We start from the raw sequence: 22445 nt of genomic DNA, 5'->3' as shown, positions 1-22445 counted from the left end.
CAGCCGTCCAACGCGCAGACTGGACCGGTTCCCCCCCAGCTGTACAGCTCGCACACGGGGCTGGTTCCCCCGCAGCCGTCCATCGCACAGATGGGGCCGGTTTCCCCCCAGCCGTCCATCGCGCAGACGGGGCCGCTTCCCCCCGAGACGTCCATCGCGCAGACGGCGCCGCTTCCCCCCGAGACGTCCATCGTGCAGACGGGGCCGCTTCCCCCCGAGACGTCCAGCTCGGAGATGGGACCGGTTCCCCCGCAGCCGTCCATCGCGCAGACGGGGCCGGTTCCACCCCAGCCGTCCAGCTCGCAAGTGGGGCCGGTTCCCCCCCAGCCGTCTAGCTTGCAGATGGGGCTGGTTCTTCCCCAGCCGTCCCTTGCGCAGATGGGACCGGTTACCCCCCAGCCGTCCAGTTCGCAGACAGGGTCGGCTCCCCACCAGCCGTCCAGCCCGCAGACGGGCCGGCGTCCCCGCCAGCCGTCCAGCCCGCAGACGGGGCCGCTTCCCCCCCAGACGTCCATCGCGCAGACGGGGCCGCTTCCCCCCGAGACGTCCAGCTCGGAGATGGGGCCGGTTCCCCCGCAGCCGTCCATCGCGCAGACGGGGCCGGTTCCACCCCAGCCGTCCAGCTCGCAAGTGGGGCCGGTTCCCCTCCAGCTGTCTAGCTTGCAGATGGGGCTGGTTCTCCTCCAGCCGTACCTTGCGCAGATGGGACCGGTTACCCCCCAGCCGTCCAGTTCGCAGACAGGGTCGGCTCTCCACCAGCCGTCTAGCTTGCAGATGGGGCTGGTTCTCCCCCAGCCGTACCTTGCGCAGATGGGACTGGTTACCCCCCAGCCGTCCAGCCCGCAGACGGGCCAGGGTCCCCGCCAGCCATCCAGCCCGCGGACGGGCCGGGGTCCCCGCCAGCCATCCAGCCCGCGGATGGGGCGAAGACCCCGCCAGCCGGCCAGCCTGCAGAAGAGGCGGGGTCCCTACCAGCCGTCCAGCCCGCAGACGAGGCGGGGTCCTCGCCAGCCGCCCAGCTCAGAGATGGGACCGGTTCCCCCCGAGCCGTCCAGCTCACAGATGGGGCCGGTTCTCTGCCAGTCAGCCATCGATCAGACTGCGTCGGTTACCCTCCAGCCGTCCAGCTCGCAGCTGGGGCCGTTTACCCCCCAGCCGTCCAGCTCGCAGCTGGGGCCGGTTACCCCCCAGCCGTCCAGCTCGCAGCTGGGACCGGTTACCCCCCAGCCGTCCAGCTCACAGATGGGGCCGGTTCTCCGCCAGCTGTCCATCGCGCAGACTGGGCCGATTACCCCTCAGCCGTCCAGCTCGCAGCTGGGGCCGGTTCTCTGCCAGCCGTCCAGCTCGCAGATGGGGTGGGTTACGCCCCAGCTGTCCAGCTCGCAGCTGGGACCGGTTACCCCCCAGCCGTCCAGCTCGCAGCTGGGACCGGTTACCCCCCAGCCATCCAGCTCACAGATAGGGCCGGTTCTCCGCCAGCTGTCCATTGCGCAGACTGGGCCGGTTACCCCTCAGCCGTCCAGCTCTCAGATGGGGCCGGTTCTCTGCCAGCCGTCCAGCTCACAGCTGGGGCGGGTTACCTCCCAGCCGTCCAGCTCACAGATGGGGCTGGTTACCCTCCAGCCATCCAGCTCGCAGATGGGGCGGGTTACCCTCCAGACGTCCAGCTCACAGATGGGGCCGGTTCTTCTCCAGCCGCCCATCGCGCAGACTGGGCCGGTTACCCCCCAGAGGTCCAGCTCGCAGATGGGGCCGGTTCTCCACCAGCCGCCCATCGCGCAGACTGGGCCGGTTACCCCCCAGCCGTCCAGCTCGCAGATGGGGCCGGTTCTCCACCAGCCGCCCATCGCGCAGACTGGGCCGGTTACTCCCCAGAGGTCCAGCTCGCAGATGGGGCCGGTTCTCCACCAGCCGCCCACCGCGCAGACTGGGCCGGTTACCCCCCAGACGTCCAGCTCGCAGACGGGATCGGTTCCCCGCCAGCCGTCCAGCCCGCAGACTGACCGGAGTCCCCGCCAGCCGTCCAGCCCACAGAAGGGGCAGGGTCCCCGCCATCCATCCAGTGCACAGATGGGGCCTGACGTCCAGGTTGTCAGCGCAGCGGGCGATTCAGGTACTGGGACCCGGGCTGAGCTCGGTTGGAGACCCCTTCCTCGCATGGAGCCTTTCAGGGAAACACAGTCAGGCCTCATTCTGGAGACCGATTTTTTGTGTTTTCTGGTCTGTTTTTGCCATGATCTTGGCCCGGATTGAAGTAGGGCCAACCATTAGGTGTCATTTATGGAGCATGTTTAAGTGTTTTTGTTTTTAACGGTGCTATAAATTAAGTCTTAGGCTATGTGCATGTAGACAAGTACTCTACTTCTGAGTCTGACACCTCTTCACCCACCTGGGCTTACCGTTTTAAGCACCGTCTATGAGTTAATACCCCACAATACTAGGAGGTAAAGACAGTGACAATCCTCATTTTATATAAGGGTAGTCTTAGATATGTGCGGGGGCGGGGGGAGGTGCGGTGATTCTTAAAATTTACCAATTGTTTAGGTAACAATTATAGACTGCAGCAACATCACATCATTAGTCATCTATGTGCATTAGATTGCCTTGTAAACACTTACTAATCTCTTCTTTGTGACGTCACTCAATAATTCTACTGTTCAAGTTGGAAGGTGTTAAGGTAAAGTAATAGGTGAGGAACCAGAGCCCTAAAGAGATTAGGTAATATGCTGAGTGTTATCCAGACAAGGAATATCAGATCCAAAGGCATAATTCCAGGCAGGCTGATTCCAAAGTCAGCACTGGTTGCTCTTACAGAAGACCCTGGTTCAGCTTCCAGCTCACAGCCATTTGCAATTCCAGTTCCAGGGGGTCCGATGCCCACTTCTGGCCTCCAAGGGCACCTGGCACACATGTGGTACTCATGTATGCATGCACGCAAGACACTCAGATAGCTGAAGTAAATAAATTTAATAAAAAGAAATAATGTTGGGCATGTTGATGCATGCTTTTAATCCAGCATTAGGGAGGCAGGCAGAGTTTGAAGAACTCAGCATGTTGCACATAATGAGATCCAAGCCAGCAAGGGTTACATAGTTGAAATCCTGTCTTTAAAAAAAAAAAGAAGAAGAAGCTGAGCGTGGTGGCCCACGCCTTTAATCCCAGCACTCGTGAGGCAGAGGCAGGCGGATCTCTGTGAGTTCGAGGCCAGCCTGGTCTACAAAGCGAGTCCAGGATAGCCAAGGCTAACACAGAGAGACCCCGCCTGGGGGGGGAGGGGGAGGAGAAAGAAGAGGAGGAAGAGGAGAATGTTTTTGCTTTGTTTTTTGTTTTGGTCCTTTTCAAAACAGGATTTCTTTGTGTAGCCTTGGCTGTAAAACAGGGTGGTCTCAAACTCAGATCCAGAGAGACACTGCCTCTGCCTCCCTAGTGCTATTATATGGAGCCAATAAACGAGGTGGCCTAAAGCCTCATGCCATCGGCAACTCCATTCAGAACACCAGCCAATTTATACTCTGAGGGCTAAAAGGAGTCCCATGCGTAATGTGTACATTCACAAGGACAAGGTGCATGAAGGGGATAAGTTGCGCGTGGCAACTGAGGGGCATGAAAACACATTCCAAGAGCAATTCCATCCTTTTGAAGAAACAGGTCATAAAGCTCTTCTTCTCTTGTTTCTTAGAGTTTTTTCACACGCACTCAGAACTGTCATCATTCAGGTCACTGTCCTAACAAACACACACACATTTTCTTTTGTTTTTTTTGAGACAGGGTTTCTCTATATAGCCCTGGTTGTCCTAGACTCATTCTGTAGACCAGGCTGACCTCAAACTCCTCCTAAGTGCTGGGATTAAAGGCATCTGCCACAACCGCCTGGCCCACACACAACTTTTTAAATATATTAAATTTATTTTATATATTATATGTAATTTAAAATTTTAACTTTATTTTAGAGGCAGGATTTCATGTAGCCCTCAAACTTACTGTATAGCCCAGAGGATCTTGAGCGTCTGATGATCTTCCGAGGGCTGTGATTACACTCATGTGCCACCATGTCTAAATTTATGTGTGATGGGGATTAAATTCAAGTTTGGTTTGTTTTTTGTTTGTTTGTTTGTTTTGTTTTGTACACATTGTAAGAACTCTCAGGCCTTTAGCAAGTTTTCTACCTGTTAGCAAATACATACTAGTATTTTACTATTTGGATTTTTTTTTTTTAAGGTCTCACTTATATAGCTGTGGCTGGCCTGGAAGTCACCATGTTGACCAGGCTGGCCTTGAACTTTCTGTCCTCCTGCTTCTGTTTCCCGAGTGGTGGGATTACGAGCATGTGCCAGCACACCTGGCTTTTGTTGTTGTTTTGAGACAGGATCTTCTGTAGCTCTGGCTGCCCTTAATTCCCTAATAGTCCAGGCTCCTTTTGAACTTCACCTCATTAGTCTTGAGGTTACAAGATAATAGGTACCAGACTAAGCAAGCCAAACTCATATAAATCTCCTCTTTCTTTCTCTCTCTCTCTCTCTCTCTCTCTCTCTCTCTCTCTCTCTCCCTCTCTCTCTCTCTCAGACAGGATTTCTTTGTGTAGCCCTGGCTGTACTAATCCTCTGTAGAACAAGATGGTCTCCAACTCAGCTATCCAGGGAGGCACTGCCTCTGCCTCCCTAGTGCTGAGATTTCTTGACTGACATACTATAATTTTCCTTTCCTAGAATTCTCTTTTGAGCAGTTATAAGTTATTTGTTCTTTCTTTAATTAATAAGTTGAATAAAATCATTGATGTGTTCCACTTTGTGCTTGTATTGATTTATGTTTCAACTTTTATTTATTTACTTATTTACTTTTAGATGTATTTATTTATTGTTTTGTATACAGTGCTCTGCTTGCATGTACACCTGCAGCCCAGAAGAGGGCAGCAGATCACATTACAGATGGGTGTGAGCCACCTGTCATTGCTGGGTATTGAACTCAGGACCTCTGGAATTGCAGTCCATGTGCTTAACCTCTGAGCCATCTCTCTAGCCCTATGTTTCAACTTTTAAAAGTTACACTTCAACAACCTCTTGCTTTTTTCCTTATTTGTGTGTGTGTGTGTGTGTGTGTGTGTGTGTGTGTGTGTGTGTGTGTGGGTTCAGGAGTGTGCATGCGCTAGCATATCTGTGGAAGTCGGAGGACAACTTTGAGGAGTCTGTTCTGTCCTTCCAGTTTGGGTTCCGGGCGTTGAGTTCAGGCCATCAGGCTGTGCAGCAGTGTTTTTTCCTGATGAGCCTTCTCACCAGCCTATGCTTTTATTTTGTTTTTGAGACATGGTCTCATGTAGCCCAGGTTGGCCTGAAGCTCATATCTAGCCAAGGACGGGATGACTTTGAACTTTGGACCCTCTTGTCTCTACCTTTTTAGTACTGGGATTACAGGTGTGTGTCCGATACTGGGTTTATGAGGCAGTGAGGTTCAAGCCCAGGACTTTTGTATGCTGGCAAACCCTCTATTAAAGGAGCTACATCCTCAGCCTTACTCTTGGGTTTTTGCCACAAACTGTCATTCATACTTCAGCTTCTTCCCTTCTAGTCCATTCTTTACTTTGTAGCTAGAGTGCACAATTCCCAGGACCCAAACGGCAGCTAACAACCATCTGTAACCTCAGGTCCATGGGATCTGACACCCGCTCTGGTCTCCAGGGGCACCAGAAAGGCATGCGGCGCGCAGTTATACCAGCAAACAAAACCCTCACACATAAAATCTTTTAAATGAAACAACAAACCTGTTTATTTCTGTTCTCAGCTCACGCGCCTTCAGTGCCCCTGGACTACGCTAAGGCTACAGTCAAGTTTGATTAACACTGTTCTAAAGAAACATTGTTGCCAGGGCTGGAGAGATGGCTCAGAGGTTAAAAGCACTGACTGCTCTTCCAGAGGTCCTGAGTTCAATTCCCAGCAGCCACATGGTGGCTTGCAACACATCTATAGTGTGATCTGATGCCCTCTTCTGGCCTGCAGGTGTACATGCAGGTAGAGCACTGAATATATATAATAATAAGTCTTTTAAAAAAAGAAAGAAACATTGTTCCCTTGCCAATTTGGTTCTGTCCTAGTTTCCTTGCTGTGATAAAATACCCTGACAAAAATCAACTTAGGGGAGAGAGAGGCTTATTTATAGCTTACAGTTTCAGGTGACAGTCATTGTCAGGGAGTCAAGGCAAACCTCAAAAAGCCACATCATATCTGTAGGAATGCATACATGCTCACCTGCTTGTTTGCTTGTATTTAGCTCAGTTTCTTCGACTCTTACACAGCTCAGGACCCCCTGTGGAATGAAGGACGCCATATACAATGGGCTTTGTCTTCCTATGTCAGTTAATTAAGACAGTCCAGTCCCCCACAGACATGGTTACAGTCAACCCAATGCAGGTAATCCCCGATTGGAACTCTTCCCAGGTGACTCCTCTTAAGTTGTGTCAAGTTGATAGTTAAAGCTGGCTATCCATTTCTTTTTTAAACAAAACCTTATAGCAATTATTTGTTTTGTGTGTGAGCCCACTGTGGCAGGTATGGAGAGGTCAGAGGGCAACTTTCCAGAGTTGTTTCTCTCCTACCCTATGGGCCCCAGAGGTGGAACACAACATCACAACCGTGTGAGTCCCAGGGACTGAGCGACAGGCTTGAAGGCATGTGCCTTTGCTTGCTGAGCTATGTCACCTGTTCCCTCCTGGAGCCTGACCCACCACTCCTACCAGCCACAAAACCCCTGAGCTTTGTTCTTCTGCACACGAATCATCACCCTGTCACCTGGCAGGTTATAAGACGCCAATAGAATTCAATGTTTAATTATTAGTTTGTTACTTCAGAAGTATAGATGATAGGTAGGGAGATAGATGAAACCAGATATATAGGTGCTACCACTAAGCTATACAGATATATACTTATACTTTGTTTTTGAGAGCTTGGGCTGGTTTTGAGCCCTTACGCCTCCTGCTTCAAACTCCCTCTATATTTTTCACTGCCCTTTTTTCAGTCTCAGTTGGTTCTCCATCGCTGGTTGCTAATCAGATGAGCTTGCTGTTAGAGTGCTGATGAATGTTTGGTCAAAGGCAACCCTGCCCCTACCTGGTAACAAGAGGCCCTGTCTCCCTGTAGTGGAGAAAGGAAATGTGCAAACGACTAAAGCTCCTCCTGGAACTAGGAGACCCAAATGGAGGAAAAGTTCTCTGTCAGTCTTCGTTCGTTCTAGGGATCCAGCACAGGGACGTGTAGCAACTAACCCTAACCCCTAACACTATGCATTTATTTGCTTAATTATTTATTTACTTATTCATGGCAAGTGTGGAGTTCAGAAGGCCATTTTTTGAGAGCTGGTTCTCTCTTTCCACCATGTGAATCCCAGGGATTGAACTCAGGTCATAATACTTGGCAGCAGAGGCTGTTACCTGCTTAGCCATCTCACCAGCTCCTAAGTTAATTTGATCTGTTTTTTAGGGTTCTGAGGATTGATCCGTGGGGCCTCATTGGTACTTGGCCAGTGCTGCTACTACTTAACTACACCCTAGTCTAATAAATAGATACAATTAGTTTATTTTAGAGGTTTATTTATTTTATGTGTGTGGATGTTGTTTGCCTGCATGTATGTCTGTACACCACGTGTGCAGGGCCCTTTGGAGGCCAGGAGCGTGCATAGGAACCCCCAGAACTGGAATTACATATGGTAGTTAGCTGTTGTGCGAGTGCTGGGAATCGAACCCTGGTTCTGTGGAGTAGCAATCAGTGCTCTTAATCACGGAGCAATCTCTTTAGCCCCACCATTAATTTAAGATCATGTTTCCCTCTGTAGCCCAGGTTGGCTTGGAACTTATGATCTTCCTACCTCAGCCTTCCAAAGTGTTAGGATTATAGGTGCTCCTCAGACCAAGTTCCCTTCTACTCAGTTTTTCACAGCTGTCTCAGAATATGACTACCCTTTATTAATAGCTGGTCCCCACAAACCCTTTCATTTCTTCCTTTATGTTGTCTACTCAGGACATCCTAATTGGGCAGTGGCGGCGCACGCCTTTAATCCCAGCACTTAGGAGGCAGAGGCGGGTGGATCTCTGTGAGTTCAAGGCCAGCCTGATCTACAAAGCATCTCCAGGGCAGCCAGGGCTACACAGAGAAACCCTATCTCAAAAACCAAACCAAACCAAAAAAACACACAAAAAAGAAAGAACTCCCATGTTACATAAGAGCTTTTATGCATGGTAGGTAAACGGTGGCGGTTCTGATGGCAATCTAGGCTACTTGGTTTTTTTTTTTTTTTAAGATTTATTTATTATGCATACAGTGCTCTGCCTCCATGTACACCTGCCCACCAGAAGAGGGCATCAATCACGTTATAGATGGTTGTGAGTCACCATGTGGTTGACTGGGAATTGAACTCAGGACCTTTGGAAGATCTTAACCTCTGAGCCATCTCTCCAGCCCCTAGGCTACTTGCTTTTATTACTTCCAGGTTTCGGTTCTGCTTCATCCTGGAAGAACTGTTTCATGTTATCAGAGTCTATGCTGGATCTTTGTGAATTAGGACATGATAGGGTCAGGGCGTTCTGCTCATGACAGGATGGTCCGATGTTCTCTGACTCAGCGTTTCCTAGTCACTTTGTACTTTGGTTACATGTGATAAATGTGGTGGTTCATTCCTACTCATCTTTGCATCTTTAGTGGCCCAGCTGTGTCTCTCTCTCCCTTTCTGTCAGCTCTACACAGTAGTGGAGCCACTACCACTTAGGTTCTGAATGACGCAGACACTTCTCTCGCCAGTGCATTCCTGCTGACTTTGGTAAATGTCTCCTCTGGGCCTTTTCCTGGACTTTAGTTCCCATTAAGGCCTCACATAATATACTCATCTCCGCATAGCTATTGTATTTAGCTTGGTTTTGTCTTGCTTCTGACTCAGGGTCTCATGTAGCCCAGGCTGGCCTCACGTTTGCTCTGTGGCTGAGGATCCTTTGAGCTCTTCCTGCCTCCACTTCCTGAGTGCATGTGCTGGGATTATCAACCCGTGCCTCCTCTGTGCCAGGGATAGAACGCGGCTTTCAGGTGTTAAGCAGGCATTCTACCTACTGAACTGCAGCCTCAGCCCTTCATTCTCCAGTGCCTGTGGTGCTGCTGACTGAGACCTGGGCCTTGCGCATGGCAGGCAAGCAAGTACCCCTCCTCTGAACTGCATCCCCAGCCCTTTAAAGTTACCTTAGTCCACGCACACTAGTAGGATATGAAGCGTTCTACTTTCCTCTGGAATCTCGACCTTTTTTTTCTTCATCCTGACCCTTCTCTCTGGCAGAGTCTCCTATGGCTCAGACTCTTCTCACTGTGCTTGTGAGGCTGGCCTTGAACTCCTGTTCCTCCAGTCTCCAATTTGCTTGGAGTGCATGCATATGCCACCATGGTACCTCTGGCCTCTCTCTACAGTCTCCTCTTCCTGGTCTTCTCTTCCTGGCCACTGTTTTTGTTTTAGTTTTTGCTTTGTTTTTGTTTTGTTTTTCAAGACAGGGGTTCTCTGTGCAGCCCTGGCTGTCCTGGACTCACTTTGTAGACCAGGTTGGCCTGGAACTCACAGCGATCCGCCTGCCTCTGCCTTCCAAGTGCTGGGATTGCAGGCGTGCACCACCATGGCCGCCTAAGAAGGGCAGTGTCAGACAGCCGGTGCACACCTGCAATCCCAACACTCCACAGAGGCAGATTTCTGTGAGTTCTGTGAGGTTAGTACGGTCTACAAATTGAGTCCAGGACAGTCAAGGCTACACATATAAGACCTGTCTTGAAAAACAAAAACAAAAAGAAAGAATAGTAGTGTCCACTTCAACTCTGTAGTTCTCTCCTCACAGATTAATTTTGAATCAAGGAGAAGAATGGTTTAGAGTTGATTCTATGCAAAGAACTCAGATTGTCAGGCCTGGTGGGCAAGCATTGGCTTGATCCAATGAGCCATCTAGTTGGATTGAAATACTGTATTTCTAGGGCGTATTTCACCGAACTAGCTCAAGGAGTGCTTTTAACTGCACAGTCCACAAACCTTGAGCTTTCATGCTTGGCATAAAGTCTGCCCTGAACCTTTCTTATCTGGCATGCCCAGGGCAAGGTAGGCCTCTTATCACCTGTGATCACGGGAACACCCCTTAACCTCTACCAGCTTTGCCTCTTCCTAGGAACCTATGTTTAGGCTTTTCTCTAGCGAGGCTGGAGGGGATCTTTGAGAATTCGAAAGGACAGTGGCAGGTGATGAGACTGTCATACACCTTACTTGTTAACTGACCCGACCTTGGCTTCTGCTTTCTTCCAAATACATAGCTAGCACTTGGCTGCCAGCTAGGAAGGAGAAAGAAAAAAGACCTGCTGTTCCTTTCGGCTTCTCTCTGAAAATAACCCAGTTGGCTGAGGTAAGGAACTCAGAAGTTCCTGAGAGTGTTGGTACCTCCTAGAGTTGATGTCCAGTTGTCCCTGCTGTGAACCCAGTCTGCCCCATACCCTTCCTCCTGCCAAGGACCTCTGTGGGGGGAATTTGAAAAGCTTTCAAAGTGTAAGGGAACGCCTGTAATCCCAGCACTCGGGGGGGTGGGGTGGGGGGGCAGAGGCAGGTAGATCTCTGTGAGTTTGAGGCCAGTTTGGTCTACAAAGTGTGTCCAGAACAGCCAAAGCTACACAGAGAAACCCTGTCAAAACAAACAAACAAAAAAAACTGGTGAGGGAACTAAGCTGCCTTGAGGGCCTAGCATAGTCAAGCGATGTAGGAAGCCTGGCACACTGGAAGGTCTGAGAGTTCCTGCAAGGTGGGTAAGAGTCAGAACATCTTGTAAAAAGATAGATGCCGCAATGCCGTTGGAATGTTTATTATAGTCCTATTTGTCTCTTCTGGATGTCTGATTCCTAGTGGACCAACATTCTCTCACTAGTAACTAGGGTAGGATGAGAAGGGCAGTGTCTTCTGTTTTTTTGTTTTTGTTTTGTTTTTCGAGACAGGGGTTCTTTGTGCAGCCCTGGATGTACTGGACTCACTTTGTAGACCAGGTTGGCCTGGAACTCACAGTGATTGCCTGCCTCTGCCTCCCAAGTGCTGGGATTACAGGCGTGCACCACCATGGCCGCCTAAGAAGGGCAGTGTCAGACAGCCGGTGCACACCTGCAATCCCAACACTCCACAGAGGCAGATTTCTGTGAGTTCTGTGAGGTTAGTACGGTCTACAAATTGAATCCAGGACAGTCAAGGCTACACATATAAGACCTGTCTTGAAAAACAAAAACAAAAAGAATAGTAGTGTCCACTTCAACTCTGTAGTTCTCTCCTCACAGATTAATTTTGAATCAAGGAGAAGAACAGTTTAGGGTTGATTCTATGCAAAGAATTGGAGTGGGTGCTCAGTAAATAGTTGCTACCCGAGGAATTAAATTCAAGGAGTCTTGAAAGGTGAGTGGGTGTAAGCCCTGAGCAGAATCTAGGGCCTGAGCTAGATCCAGAGTTAGAGAAGACAAGACCTGATGTGGGGAAAGCAGAAGTGAGATGTGGTGCCAGGGTCTCTGTGAACTTGGGGAGACCAGGTGTTAGCCTGAGCTGTGCCTGGGATGGAGGGATGATGGTGTGGACCGAGGCTGGTGCCATTTTGGGAAGAGAGTTGAGGCCTCACAGGGAGAGAGTGAATGGGGCCTGAAGGTCAGAGGAGGGGCTTTGGAACCTGGTCAGGACACACTGGGAGCTGTTATTATAAAGGTGACTGACTTCTTGCTCAGGTTCTCCGACTTTTTGCGGGAAGACGCATTTAAGGATAGGCAAGTTCAAGAAGCGAAGCTGGAGACGCGAAAGGACTTCGTGGCATCCCTTTAAGGGGAGGGCCGGGGCGGAGCTCTTGGGTCATTTCTCTGCAGCCACGCCCGCCCGGCGGCAGAAGCTGTTAGGGAAGCTGAGCTAACCTCACGGTCGGGGAATACCTCTCAGAGTTTGGAGATCCGGGCAGGAGTCGAGCCGCCCTACTGACCACAGGCCGTGTTGTGTCATCGGTTCTGCAGGCATCATGAGCCAAGACACCGAAGTAGACATGAAAGAGATGGAGCTGAACGAGCTAGAACCGGAGAAGCAGCCTATGAACGCAGCGGCCGGGGCGTCGGCCGGGGAGAAGAATGGTCTGGTGAAGATCCAGGTGGCCAAAGACGAGTCAGAGACCGAGGCCAAGTTCACCGGCTTGTCCAAAGAGGAGCTATTGTATGTAGCAGGCAGCCCCGGCTGGGTGCGCACCCGCCTGACGCTGCTGGCGCTCTTCTGGCTCGGCTGGTTTGCCATGCTGGCTGGCGCCGTGGTGATCATCGTTCGGGCGCCGCGCTGCCGTGAGCTGCCGGTACAGAGTTGGTGGCAGGAGGGTGCCCTCTACCGCATTGGCAACCTTCAGGCCTTCGTAGGCCCAAATGTTGAGGGCTTCACTGGTGAGTGGGGTACACACCGCTATCCCTTTCCCCCACGTACCTCTTCGTTTAATCTGGCCATCTGCTGCTCTCCTTCTTTCTCCCCCGTCTCTAGAAGGGTTCTCCCTTGCACTCTGTTTTCCCGGCCCATTCCTTGGGAAACAATCCTTCCTAATTTTCTTTTTGTAAAAAAAGCTACTTGTTCCTAAGGGTGGCTGACTCAGCAATCCTCTTTTCTCCTCCGCCCCCGAACCACGCGGCCCCTGAGCCAGTCCAAACCAGTTTCTGAAGTAATGTGTGAGGCTCCTTGCGTCAGCTACTTTGTCTCGTGATCCAACCCACTTCTGAGGGAGGGGGGGTGGTGGTGGTGGTGGGGATGTGGAGAGAATGTGGAGGACCGAGGCTTTTCATGCCCGGCTGGTTAACCCAATCCTCTCCTCGTAATAGGTCTGGACGACCGTCTGGATTACTTGAACACGCTGAAGGTGAAGGGTCTAGTACTGGGCCCCATTCATCTGAACCAGAAGGATGACGTCAACGGAACCGACTTGAAACAGATTGACCCCGCTTTTGGCTCCCAGAAAGATTTTAAAGACCTTGTAGAACGTGCCAAGGAAAAGAGTAGGTTTTTCTAAGAAAGCAGAAAGGGTTTCTCAGTCAGGCTAAGAAGCAAGATAGGGGTTTTTGTCTGGTTTACTCCTAATTTGCTCAGAGCCTTTTAGGGTCAGGCACAGGGGGGAAGTATGTTACAGTTCACACTCAACAATGTGGTTCATGTCTTCTCTACTTGGCTGAGTAATTTTTATTTATTTTCGTTTTGGTTCTGAGATAGGGTCTCACCATGTAGCTCAGGTTGGTGGGCCTGTACCTTACTACACAGACCAGGCTGGATGCAAGTTTGCAGACTCCACTGGTCCTGAATGCTAGGCTTAAGTGTGCCACCATGGCTGGCTCTTAAACTTAGAAAGTGGCTTCTGTCTATGTAGGGATTCAAATATTGTTTTATAACTCAACCTAGAGGCCTGGGAATGTGGCTCAGTTGGTAAGAGTGCTTGTCTTAGTTTCCCTGAAGGCCTGAGTTTGACTGCCAGGCACTACATAAAACAGATGTGTAAGCATGCACCTATAATCCCAACACTGGAAGGTAGACGCCGGAGGCTACTGATCCTCAGCCAGCTAGCCCGTATGCATAAAACCCTGCCTCAACCAAGAAGAGACTTGATATCCCTCTGATCATATACAGGGGGAGGAGGTCCCCCTCAGTCACAGTCATAGGGGAGGGGAGTAAGGGGAAAATGGGAGGAAGGGAGGAATGGGAGGATACAAGGGATAAGATAACCATTGAGATGTAATATGAATAAATTAATAAAATATATATTTTTAAAAACCCTCCTTCAAAGGATAAAAACAAAACAAAACCCAAAAACCTCAGTATGGAAACATGTTGAAAGATTGCCTTGTGGATGGGGAACCCAGGGCTCCTAGCTCAAATTTATTTGCTCCTCTGTAAAACCAACTAAGGGGTTCATTTCAGATCCAAGCTTTTGAACAAACCATGCATAGGTGCGCTTGGCCTTGTGTTCAAGTCCCCTGTTTCCTCCACTTACTCTAAAGTATTTCTCACAGCTGGTTACTGTTCCAGGCATTCGCATCATTTTGGACCTTACTCCCAACTACCATGGCCAGGAGGCATGGTTCCTCCCCGAGGAGGCTGACGTGGTGGCCACCAAAATGAAGGTGAGTTTTATGGCTGGTGGCATTCAGACGCTGGGGCTGTATGGATTCATTCACAGCACTAACTAGTGAGGTTCTCACAAGTGGGAATACCTAGTGTGCACTAACTAGTGAGGTTCTCACAAGTGGGAATACCTTGTGTGCACTAACTAGTGAGGTTCTCACAAGTGGGAATACCTCCTCCCATAGCCGGAAGGGTAGGCCCACTGCGTACAGTGGTTTTTTTTTGTTTCTTTTTCTTTCTTTCTTTTTTTTTTTTTTTTTTTTTTTTTTTGGTTTCCTTTACTCTAGAAGCAAGGCTGTGCCGGCAAGGGAATTCTCAGACGTCAGTCTGGAAGTTTAATTTTTGTTTTTGTGATAGGAAGTCTTTTTCTTTCTCTGTGGGAATCCTGATCTGACTGATTTCCTGGTTTTTGTTTGATATGTTTGGAACGGAGCCCAGTTTGAAATTATAAGCACCAGGGTCTTACTGTGGTGTATCTGGGATTTTATTTTGTCAAGTGTCTTATTGTTAAAGAAGAAAAAAAATCTAGCTCCAGTATGAATTTGTTTTCATGTGTATGAGTATCGGCCTGCGCGTCGGTATGTGCACATGAGTATCGGCCTGCATGTATGTATGTGCACATGAGTATCGGCCTGCGTGTATGTATGTGCGCATGAGTATCGGCCTGCATGTATGTATGTGCACATGAGTATCGGCCTGCGTGTATGTATGTGCACATGAGTATCGGCCTGCGCGTCTGTAGTGCACATGAGTATCGGCCTGCGTGTATGTATGTGCGCATGAGTATCGGCCTGCGTGTATGTATGTGCACATGAATATCGGCCTGCGTGTATGTATGTGCGCATGAGTATCGGCCTGCATGTATGTATGTGCACATGAGTATCGGCCTGCGCGTCTGTATGTGCACATGAGTATCGGCCTGCATGTATGTATGTGCACATGAGTATCGGCCTGCGTGTATGTATGTGCGCATGAGTATCGGCCTGCGTGTATGTATGTGCACATGAGTATCGGCCTGCATGTATGTATGTGCGCATGAGTATCGGCCTGCGTGTATGTATGTGCACATGAGTATCGGCCTGCGTGTATGTATGTGCACATGAGTATCGGCCTGCATGTATGTATGTGCACATGAGTATCGGCCTGCGTGTATGTATGTGCACATGAGTATCGGCCTGCGTGTATGTATGTGCGCATGAGTATCGGCCTGCGCGTCTGTATGTGCACATGAGTATCGGCCTGCGTGTATGTATGTGCACATGAGTATCGGCCTGCGTGTATGTATGTGCGCATGAGTATCGGCCTGCGTGTATGTATGTGCACATGAGTATCGGCCTGCGTGTATGTATGTGCACATGAGTATCGGCCTGCGTGTATGTATGTGCACATGAGTATCGGCCTGCGTGTATGTATGTGCGCATGAGTATCGGCCTGCGTGTATGTATGTGCGCATGAGTATCGGCCTGCGTGTATGTATGTGCGCATGAGTATCGGCCTGTGTGTATGTATGTGCACATGAGTATCGGCCTGCGTGTATGTATGTGCACATGAGTATCGGCCTGCGCGTCTGTATGTGCACATGAGTATCGGCCTGCGCGTCTGTATGTGCACATGAGTATCGGCCTGCGTGTATGTATGTGCACATGAGTATCGGCCTGCGTGTATGTATGTGCGCATGAGTATCGGCCTGCGTGTATGTATGTGCGCATGAGTATCGGCCTGCGTGTATGTATGTGCGCATGAGTATCGGCCTGCGTGTATGTATGTGCGCATGAGTATCGGCCTGCGTGTATGTATGTGCGCATGAGTATCGGCCTGCGTGTATGTATGTGCACATGAGTATCGGCCTGCGTGTATGTATGTGCGCATGAGTATCGGCCTGCGTGTATGTATGTGCACATGAGTATCGGCCTGCGTGTATGTATGTGCACATGAGTATCGGCCTGCGCGTCTGTATGTGCACATGAGTATCGGCCTGCGCGTCTGTATGTGCACATGAGTATCGGCCTGCGTGTATGTATGTGCGCATGAGTATCGGCCTGCGTGTATGTATGTGCACATGAATATCGGCCTGCGTGTATGTATGTGCACATGAGTATCGGCCTGCGTGTATGTATGTGCACATGAGTATCGGCCTGTGTGTATGTATGTGCACACGAGTATCAGCCTGCGTGCATGTATGTGTACCGTGTGCATGCCTGGTGTCCCAGGAAGCCAGAAGAGGCTGTTGGACCCCCTGGGGCAGAAGTTACAGACAGTTGTGAGCTGCCATGTGGGGAACCTGGGCCCTCTGCAAGAGCAGCAAGCACCATTAACCACTGAGCTATCTCTGTAGCCCCTTATCCCAAGTATTCTATAGCTGTTTTCTAATTTCTTCTGTAAACTCACAAACTGCTCGTTACTGCTAATCTGTTAGTGAGGAAATTGAGACACAGTCACTTCGATCTGTTCCAAACTTGCAGTCTCAAGGCGTCTTTTCTAATCTGCCTTTCCTTGAGGTAGTGGCTTAAACTCTACTCACCAGGCCAGAGTAAAGCGTCTGATGTCACTCTGGCTTCTGGTGCCTCTGTGGTGGGACACTGGCAGGTCTAGGATGGACATAACAAAGTAGAGGCAGATGCTGACACTCTCCTGGTGACTGGGATTCTGAAGGAGGATTTTGCCTTCTAGCATGTGTGTGGGACTCCTGTAATCACCCAGGCTTTTTTGAGTTTGGCGCTTGCTAATTGCTGGGACATCCGTATTCTAGAACTCTGTTGCTGTGGATGACCTTGACTTCTTAATCCTCTTGTCACCCAAGTGCTGGGATCCTACACTCAGGAAGTCTGTTAAAAGTCACTGATAAGGAAGTTCACAGCGCTAAAGAAAGCCCGCAGTCCTTCCTCGTACTGGAGAGTTGGAGTGGGAGGATCAGAAGATAGAGGGCAGTAGTCTCAGTGATGTAGTGAGTTGGAGACTGGTCTTAAGCTGAAAGGAAAAGTAACCGTTACTGTTGTCAGGTGGTCGCCTCAGATAAAGATGGAGAGCAGATGAGAAGAGAAGAGGGGGTGGGGGTGGGGTTCTGTGCTGAGTGCTAGCTGGAGCCAGGGTTTAAACCTTCAGGCCTGGGCCTGTTCTGCAGAGGTGGCCTCTTTTCAGATGTCTCAATAGCCCTCGGGCTGTGGTTTGAATTTCAAGCTTTTCATTCTTGGCTTTGCTCCCACCAGCTCTGGCAGAAGAGCACACACGCTAGGCCTCAGGAAACTCACAAGTACATTTGCCTTAGGGTCTTGACTGGTAATTTTAGGTCCTATCTCTGCTGTTCTCCAATTATGAGCTTGCCTGTGTCTTCTTGCTTCTCCAAGCCTGTTTCTTTATCTCTAACTTGAGGGTATTTTCATTCCATGTTAGAGCTGTGCATGCATATTTTCTCTTGGGTCATTTCTGCTGTGGCTGTTAAAAATGAAGCCGCGTGATCTGCCAAAGGCAAGAATAGAGAGTAGACAAATGCTTTTACCCAAGAACACTGCTGGGGAGCCAAGGGCTAACCTTTGAAACAGAGAGCGCAAAGCCCTGTTCTCCAGGTCCCAGGGAGATGTGGGGTAGGTGAGGGCTTGCTTGTGTACTGATCTCCCCTCTGTTCTTTTGTTCTCTGTAGGAAGCGCTGAGGGTTTGGTTGCAGTATGGCATAGATGGGTTCCAATTTCGGGATGTGGAAAAGCTGGCGGTGAGTGCCTCTCTGCATTGACAGACAAAGGTTTGGTGAGAGGAATGGGTCTCAGCCGGGGTTAGGTAGTAGCCCCTGTTCTGACTCCACTTTTTTCCCCTTGCTAGGATGCATCCTTGTACTTGGCAGAGTGGCAGAATATCACCAACAACTTCAGCAATGACAGGTAGGTGCCCAACACCCCTGCCTGGCTGAGCCCATGTGAGAGCCCCTTGGAATACAAAGCCCTGAGAGGGGAGTTTCCTAGACTTGCGGGCTCTTCCCTTTTACTCTTTTACCTCCTGCCATTTGCTAACGGCACTCCTGCCCTTCCTCTGCACAGGCTTTTGATGGCAGGGACTGAGTCCTCCGATCTGCAGCAAATTGTGAGCATACTCAACTCCACCAGCGACCTGCTGTTGACCAGCTCATACCTGTCCAATTCCAGTTTCACTGGGGAGCATACAAAATTCCTGGTCACTAGGCATTTGGATGCCACTGGCAGTCGCTGGCTCAGCTGGAGTGTAAGTAGCATGCCGGTGGGTTGAGGGGCAGGTGGAAGGCGGTGGCTGCAGGGTGGGAGGTACTCACAGGCATGCCTTCCTCCAGGTGTCTCAGGCAGGGCTCCTGACAGCTTCCGTACCAGCTCAGCTCCACCGGCTCTACCAGCTGCTGCTCTTCACTCTGCCAGGGACTCCTGTTTTCAGCTACGGGGATGAGATTGGCCTGGAGGCAACCACCCTTCCTGGACAGGTACCGCTTGTCTTCTGCCTAGCACAGTGTAGGAAACAGTGTTTGTTTATGTATCCTATGGTGGCATCAGTTGGGGGGCAGCAGACAAACAGCCTTGCGGGAGAACTTGGTTAGATCTCTTTGTCAGTCAACCTGTGGGCTATGTGGCGCGTGTGTATATCTTTTAAATAGGGTTTTCCTGTTCTCATACTCAAAGTATCGCCTGGGCTGGCCTCAGACACCATGTAGCCCATTCGCCTGGAATGGAACTCAGCTGGGAACACTTGTGCTTGGGGGTGGGGTGGGCAGGTGGGGGGGGGTGTGGGGGGGGGGTAGAGTGTGGTGGTGGGGGTGAGGGGGCTACATAACAGGGATCAGAGTACAGCTTTGTGGAGGAAATTTTTGCCTTCCACCTTTATGTAGGTTCTGGGGATAAAACTTAGGTTGTCAGGCCTGCATATAAAGTGCTTTTACTCATTGAGTCATCTTGCCAGACCCCAAGGACCTATTTTTAAAGGCAATGCCTGGCATCTGGTAAGATGTCCAAAATGGTAGCCCGCATTCCTTTGTTGGACGGTGGTACTTTGCACCCATTTGAGCCCTCTGGGAACTGACAGCTTAGTGAGAGTCCAGACAAAGGTACAAGGCAGTGAGTGCGATGATGGGGTGCCTGCCACAAATGCATCTAGCAGCAGAAAACAACCCAAGATAATGAAATGAAAATAGAAAACAGGAAGTGGACCCACCCTCTTTTAAAGCCCCACACTCTCTGTTTGTTAGCCTGTGGAGGCCCCATTCATGCCTTGGGATGAGTCCAGCATCTCCCACAGCCCGAGACCCATAAACTCCAACATGACAGTGAAGGTAAGCAACTTAACCAGACTCTCATGGTGGGCAGGTGGCTTACAGATGTCCAAAACCCTCTCATCCCTTCCTCTGTGTGTGTGTCCGTTTTCAGGGTCAGAATGAAGACCCTGACTCCCTCCTCACCCAGTTCCGGCGGCTGAGTGACCTTCGGGTGAAGGAGCGCTCTCTGTTGCATGGTGACTTCCATGTACTGTCCTCCTCATCTGGCCTCTTCTCCTACATCCGCAGCTGGGACCAGAACAAGCGTTACCTGGTGGTGCTCAACTTTCAGGATGTGGGCCTGTCAGCCAGGATAGGGGCTGCCAACCTCCCTGGCGGCATAAGCCTGCCAGCCAGTGCTAACCTGGTGCTCAGTACCAGCAGTGCCCGGCCAAGCAGTGAGGATGGTACCTCCCTGAACCTGGAAAACCTGAGTCTGAATCCTCATGAGGGCTTGCTGTTATATTTCCCTTATGTGTCCTGATCCTACCTGTCCAGACACTACTATGCCCCTTTCCTCTCCCCAGGCCTTTTTTTTTTTTTCTTTCTCAAGACAGGGTCTCTCTGTGTAGCCCTGGCTGTCCTGGACTCGATTTGTAGACCAGGCTGGCCTCGAACTCACAGCGATCCGCCTGCCTCTGCCTCCCGAGTGCTGGGATTAAAGGCGTGCACCACCATGCCCAGCTCCCCAGGCCTTTTGAATTCTGGTTTTTCTCCATTTTTTTTTTTTTTTAACTTTTGTAGATTACATATGAATTCTCACACTGGGTGTTTTTGTCTTCAAATAAAAATCACCCCTGCGAGGTTATGTCTCCGTTCATCCATCATCATAGCAGGACTTTCTCTTCTCACTGTTCTCTCTTGCCACCCCCTCACTCCAGCCAGTTCTATACAGCGGTTCTAGCTCTTTAATTATTTAAGGACCAAGACTAGAGAAGGGCCCTTGCAAGGTTAACAGCAAGGTGTCAGGGCGGGAGCAGTAGCCACAGCTCACACTGGCCCAGGTGTCCTGGGGACAAGACAGTTCTTATTTCTCAGCACAGGCCTCTATCCGTGGTGTCTTTTTTTTTTTTTTTTTTTTTTTTTTTTTTTTTTTTTTTTTTGCCATTTGTTTCTATCAGGAAAAAAAAAGGTAGGGTAGCTTGAATGCACACTCCCAGGGCCTGGAGCTTCCGGTGGAAAACAAAGTCCCTTCTTTACTCAGTGGCACAGGATTTGTCACCATTACCCCCCAACTCCAGAAAAAAGCTTTTGTTTCCTTAGGGTATGTAGTCTCATGTGGAGATGGAGAATAAATAAGGAATAAACATTTTTCATGTGATGGATACGGTTAAGTGATCAAGAAGGGAAAAGTGAGGGTAGAACCATGGCTTAGAGGGTTTTAGAGCACTAGATGCTTCTGCAGAGGACCTGGGTTCGACTCCCAGCACCTACATGGTGGCTCATAACATCATTTATTCCTGTTCCAGGTGATCAGGACTCACTTCTGGTTTTGTAGGCACCAGGCATGTATGTGGTATACATACTTAAGTGCAGGCAAAACACATATAAATAAAAGGAAAAAACAAAACTGGAAAGATGGGTTTGGGAATAGGAGGTCCCACCAAGGAGGTGAACTGACCCGTGAATTATGCCCCATACAAAGTCATAAGCAGTAAATTACACTTGTTATATTACAAAGTCAGAAGTTAGACATATCCGGTGAGTCTGGGGAAGCCTTTGGTTACATGAATGGGAGCATGATTGGTGCTCATGAAGCAGGAGTTAATAAGTAGTGAAGGTTAGGGGGCTGGAGAGATGGCTCGGAGGTTAAGTTTCTGAGTTTAATTCCCAGCAACCACCTATGGTGTCTTACAACCATCTATAATGAGATCTGGTGCCCACTTCTGGACTGCAGGCAGAACACTATATAGAATAAATCTTTTAAAAGAAAGAGAAATGACACGAAGGTTATTAGGCAAAGGGGTAGGCGGATTGACAAAGGCTACAGAGTTTGGTAGACTCCACAGAGGCCATGGGGCTGCCCTCAAGACAACAGTTGCAAACTACTGTTCTATGAGCTCTTTCAGCTACGCTATATGCTAGGATAGACAACCAGCTAAAGGAAGCCGTGCATGGCCAGAGCCTGAGAGGGTGGGAAGGTTTCTCTTCCAGGGCTCATTACTTCCTTGCCACAAACTGTAACAAGGAAGCAGGGAGCTCACTTGAGGCTTAGGTGACCAGAGTTTTAGATTGTCTCAGAGTTACAATGGAGCCAAGAATGACTGGTCCTCCTCCTGCCTCTACCTGGTAGAATTAGGAGCATGCACCAATCTGCCTGCCTTTTTCTGGCTTGTTTGTTTTGAGGCAGTAAGTATCTACCAATGTAGTCCAGACTGTCTTCAAACTCAGCAGTCCCACCTCCGTCTTCTGAGTGCTGGGACCACGGACTCGCATCACCATGCCCTGTTTCCCTGGAGCTTAATCACACTGACAACGTGGCTACCCTTCAGTCTCCAGCCCCTCTGGGCAAATTGGAGCATCCATTTCCTGAAGAGGTTGCATGCTCCACATGTCTCAACTGTGGCAGCCTAGCTGACAGCCCTAAAAACAACTCCTGAGACAGAACATTCTAAGGGCCTAGAAATTACTTACTTTGAAGCTGGGGGCAAAGACTTGTGGGCAAGAGTAGCTTGGAGCCTTTAATCCCAGCACTCAGGAGGCAAAAGCAGGTGGATTGCTGTGAGTTGGAGGCCAGCCTTGTCTACAAAGTGAGTCCAGGACAGCCAAGATAACACAGAGAAACCCTGTCTTGAAAAACCAAACCAAACAAACAAACAGTCATTTGCAACACAACATAGGCTCAAGAGTGGAACAGGAGTTGGAAGGCATGGAGCAGCATGACTTCTGATTGTAACAAGCTCAATGTATGATCTGTGGGAAAGCAGGGAGGTGGCAATGGAGGGGCTAGTCAAAAGGGGTTGCATCTTGCATTGATTTTGCAGGTCACTCCACAGGATTTATGGTTTTGTCAGCCAATGATTTTTTGTTGTTG

At 49.8% G+C, this 22445-nt stretch overlaps 1 protein-coding gene across 1 annotated transcript; it reads left to right on the top strand.

Annotated features, from left to right (window-relative positions):
• Positions 1-11923: 11923 nt before the first annotated feature.
• Slc3a2 (solute carrier family 3 member 2) lies at positions 11924-20214 on the top strand. The gene is made up of 9 exons (XM_051146062.1): positions 11924-12431; positions 12858-13031; positions 14053-14147; positions 17786-17854; positions 17962-18020; positions 18177-18357; positions 18443-18586; positions 19346-19429; positions 19524-20214. Exons 1-9 carry the CDS (start codon positions 12026-12028, stop codon positions 19893-19895), a joined length of 1584 nt encoding a protein of 527 aa, XP_051002019.1. The 5' UTR covers positions 11924-12025; the 3' UTR covers positions 19896-20214.
• Positions 20215-22445: the final 2231 nt, after the last annotated feature.

The sequence above is a fragment of the Acomys russatus genome, chromosome 5 (genome assembly GCF_903995435.1).
Source record: "Acomys russatus chromosome 5, mAcoRus1.1, whole genome shotgun sequence".
NCBI lineage: Eukaryota > Metazoa > Chordata > Mammalia > Rodentia > Muridae > Acomys > Acomys russatus.
This window is presented reverse-complemented; position numbering and strand designations above follow the sequence as displayed.

Coding starts and splice junctions, on each gene's coding strand:
- Slc3a2 (XM_051146062.1), top strand. CDS start 12,026: ATGAGCCAAGACACCGAAGTAGACATGAAAGAGATGGAGCTGAACGAG. Junction 12,432..12,857: donor AAATGTTGAGGGCTTCACTG/GTGAGTGGGGTA, acceptor TCCTCGTAATAG/GTCTGGACGACCGTCTGGAT. Junction 18,587..19,345: donor CAACCACCCTTCCTGGACAG/GTACCGCTTGTC, acceptor TCTGTTTGTTAG/CCTGTGGAGGCCCCATTCAT.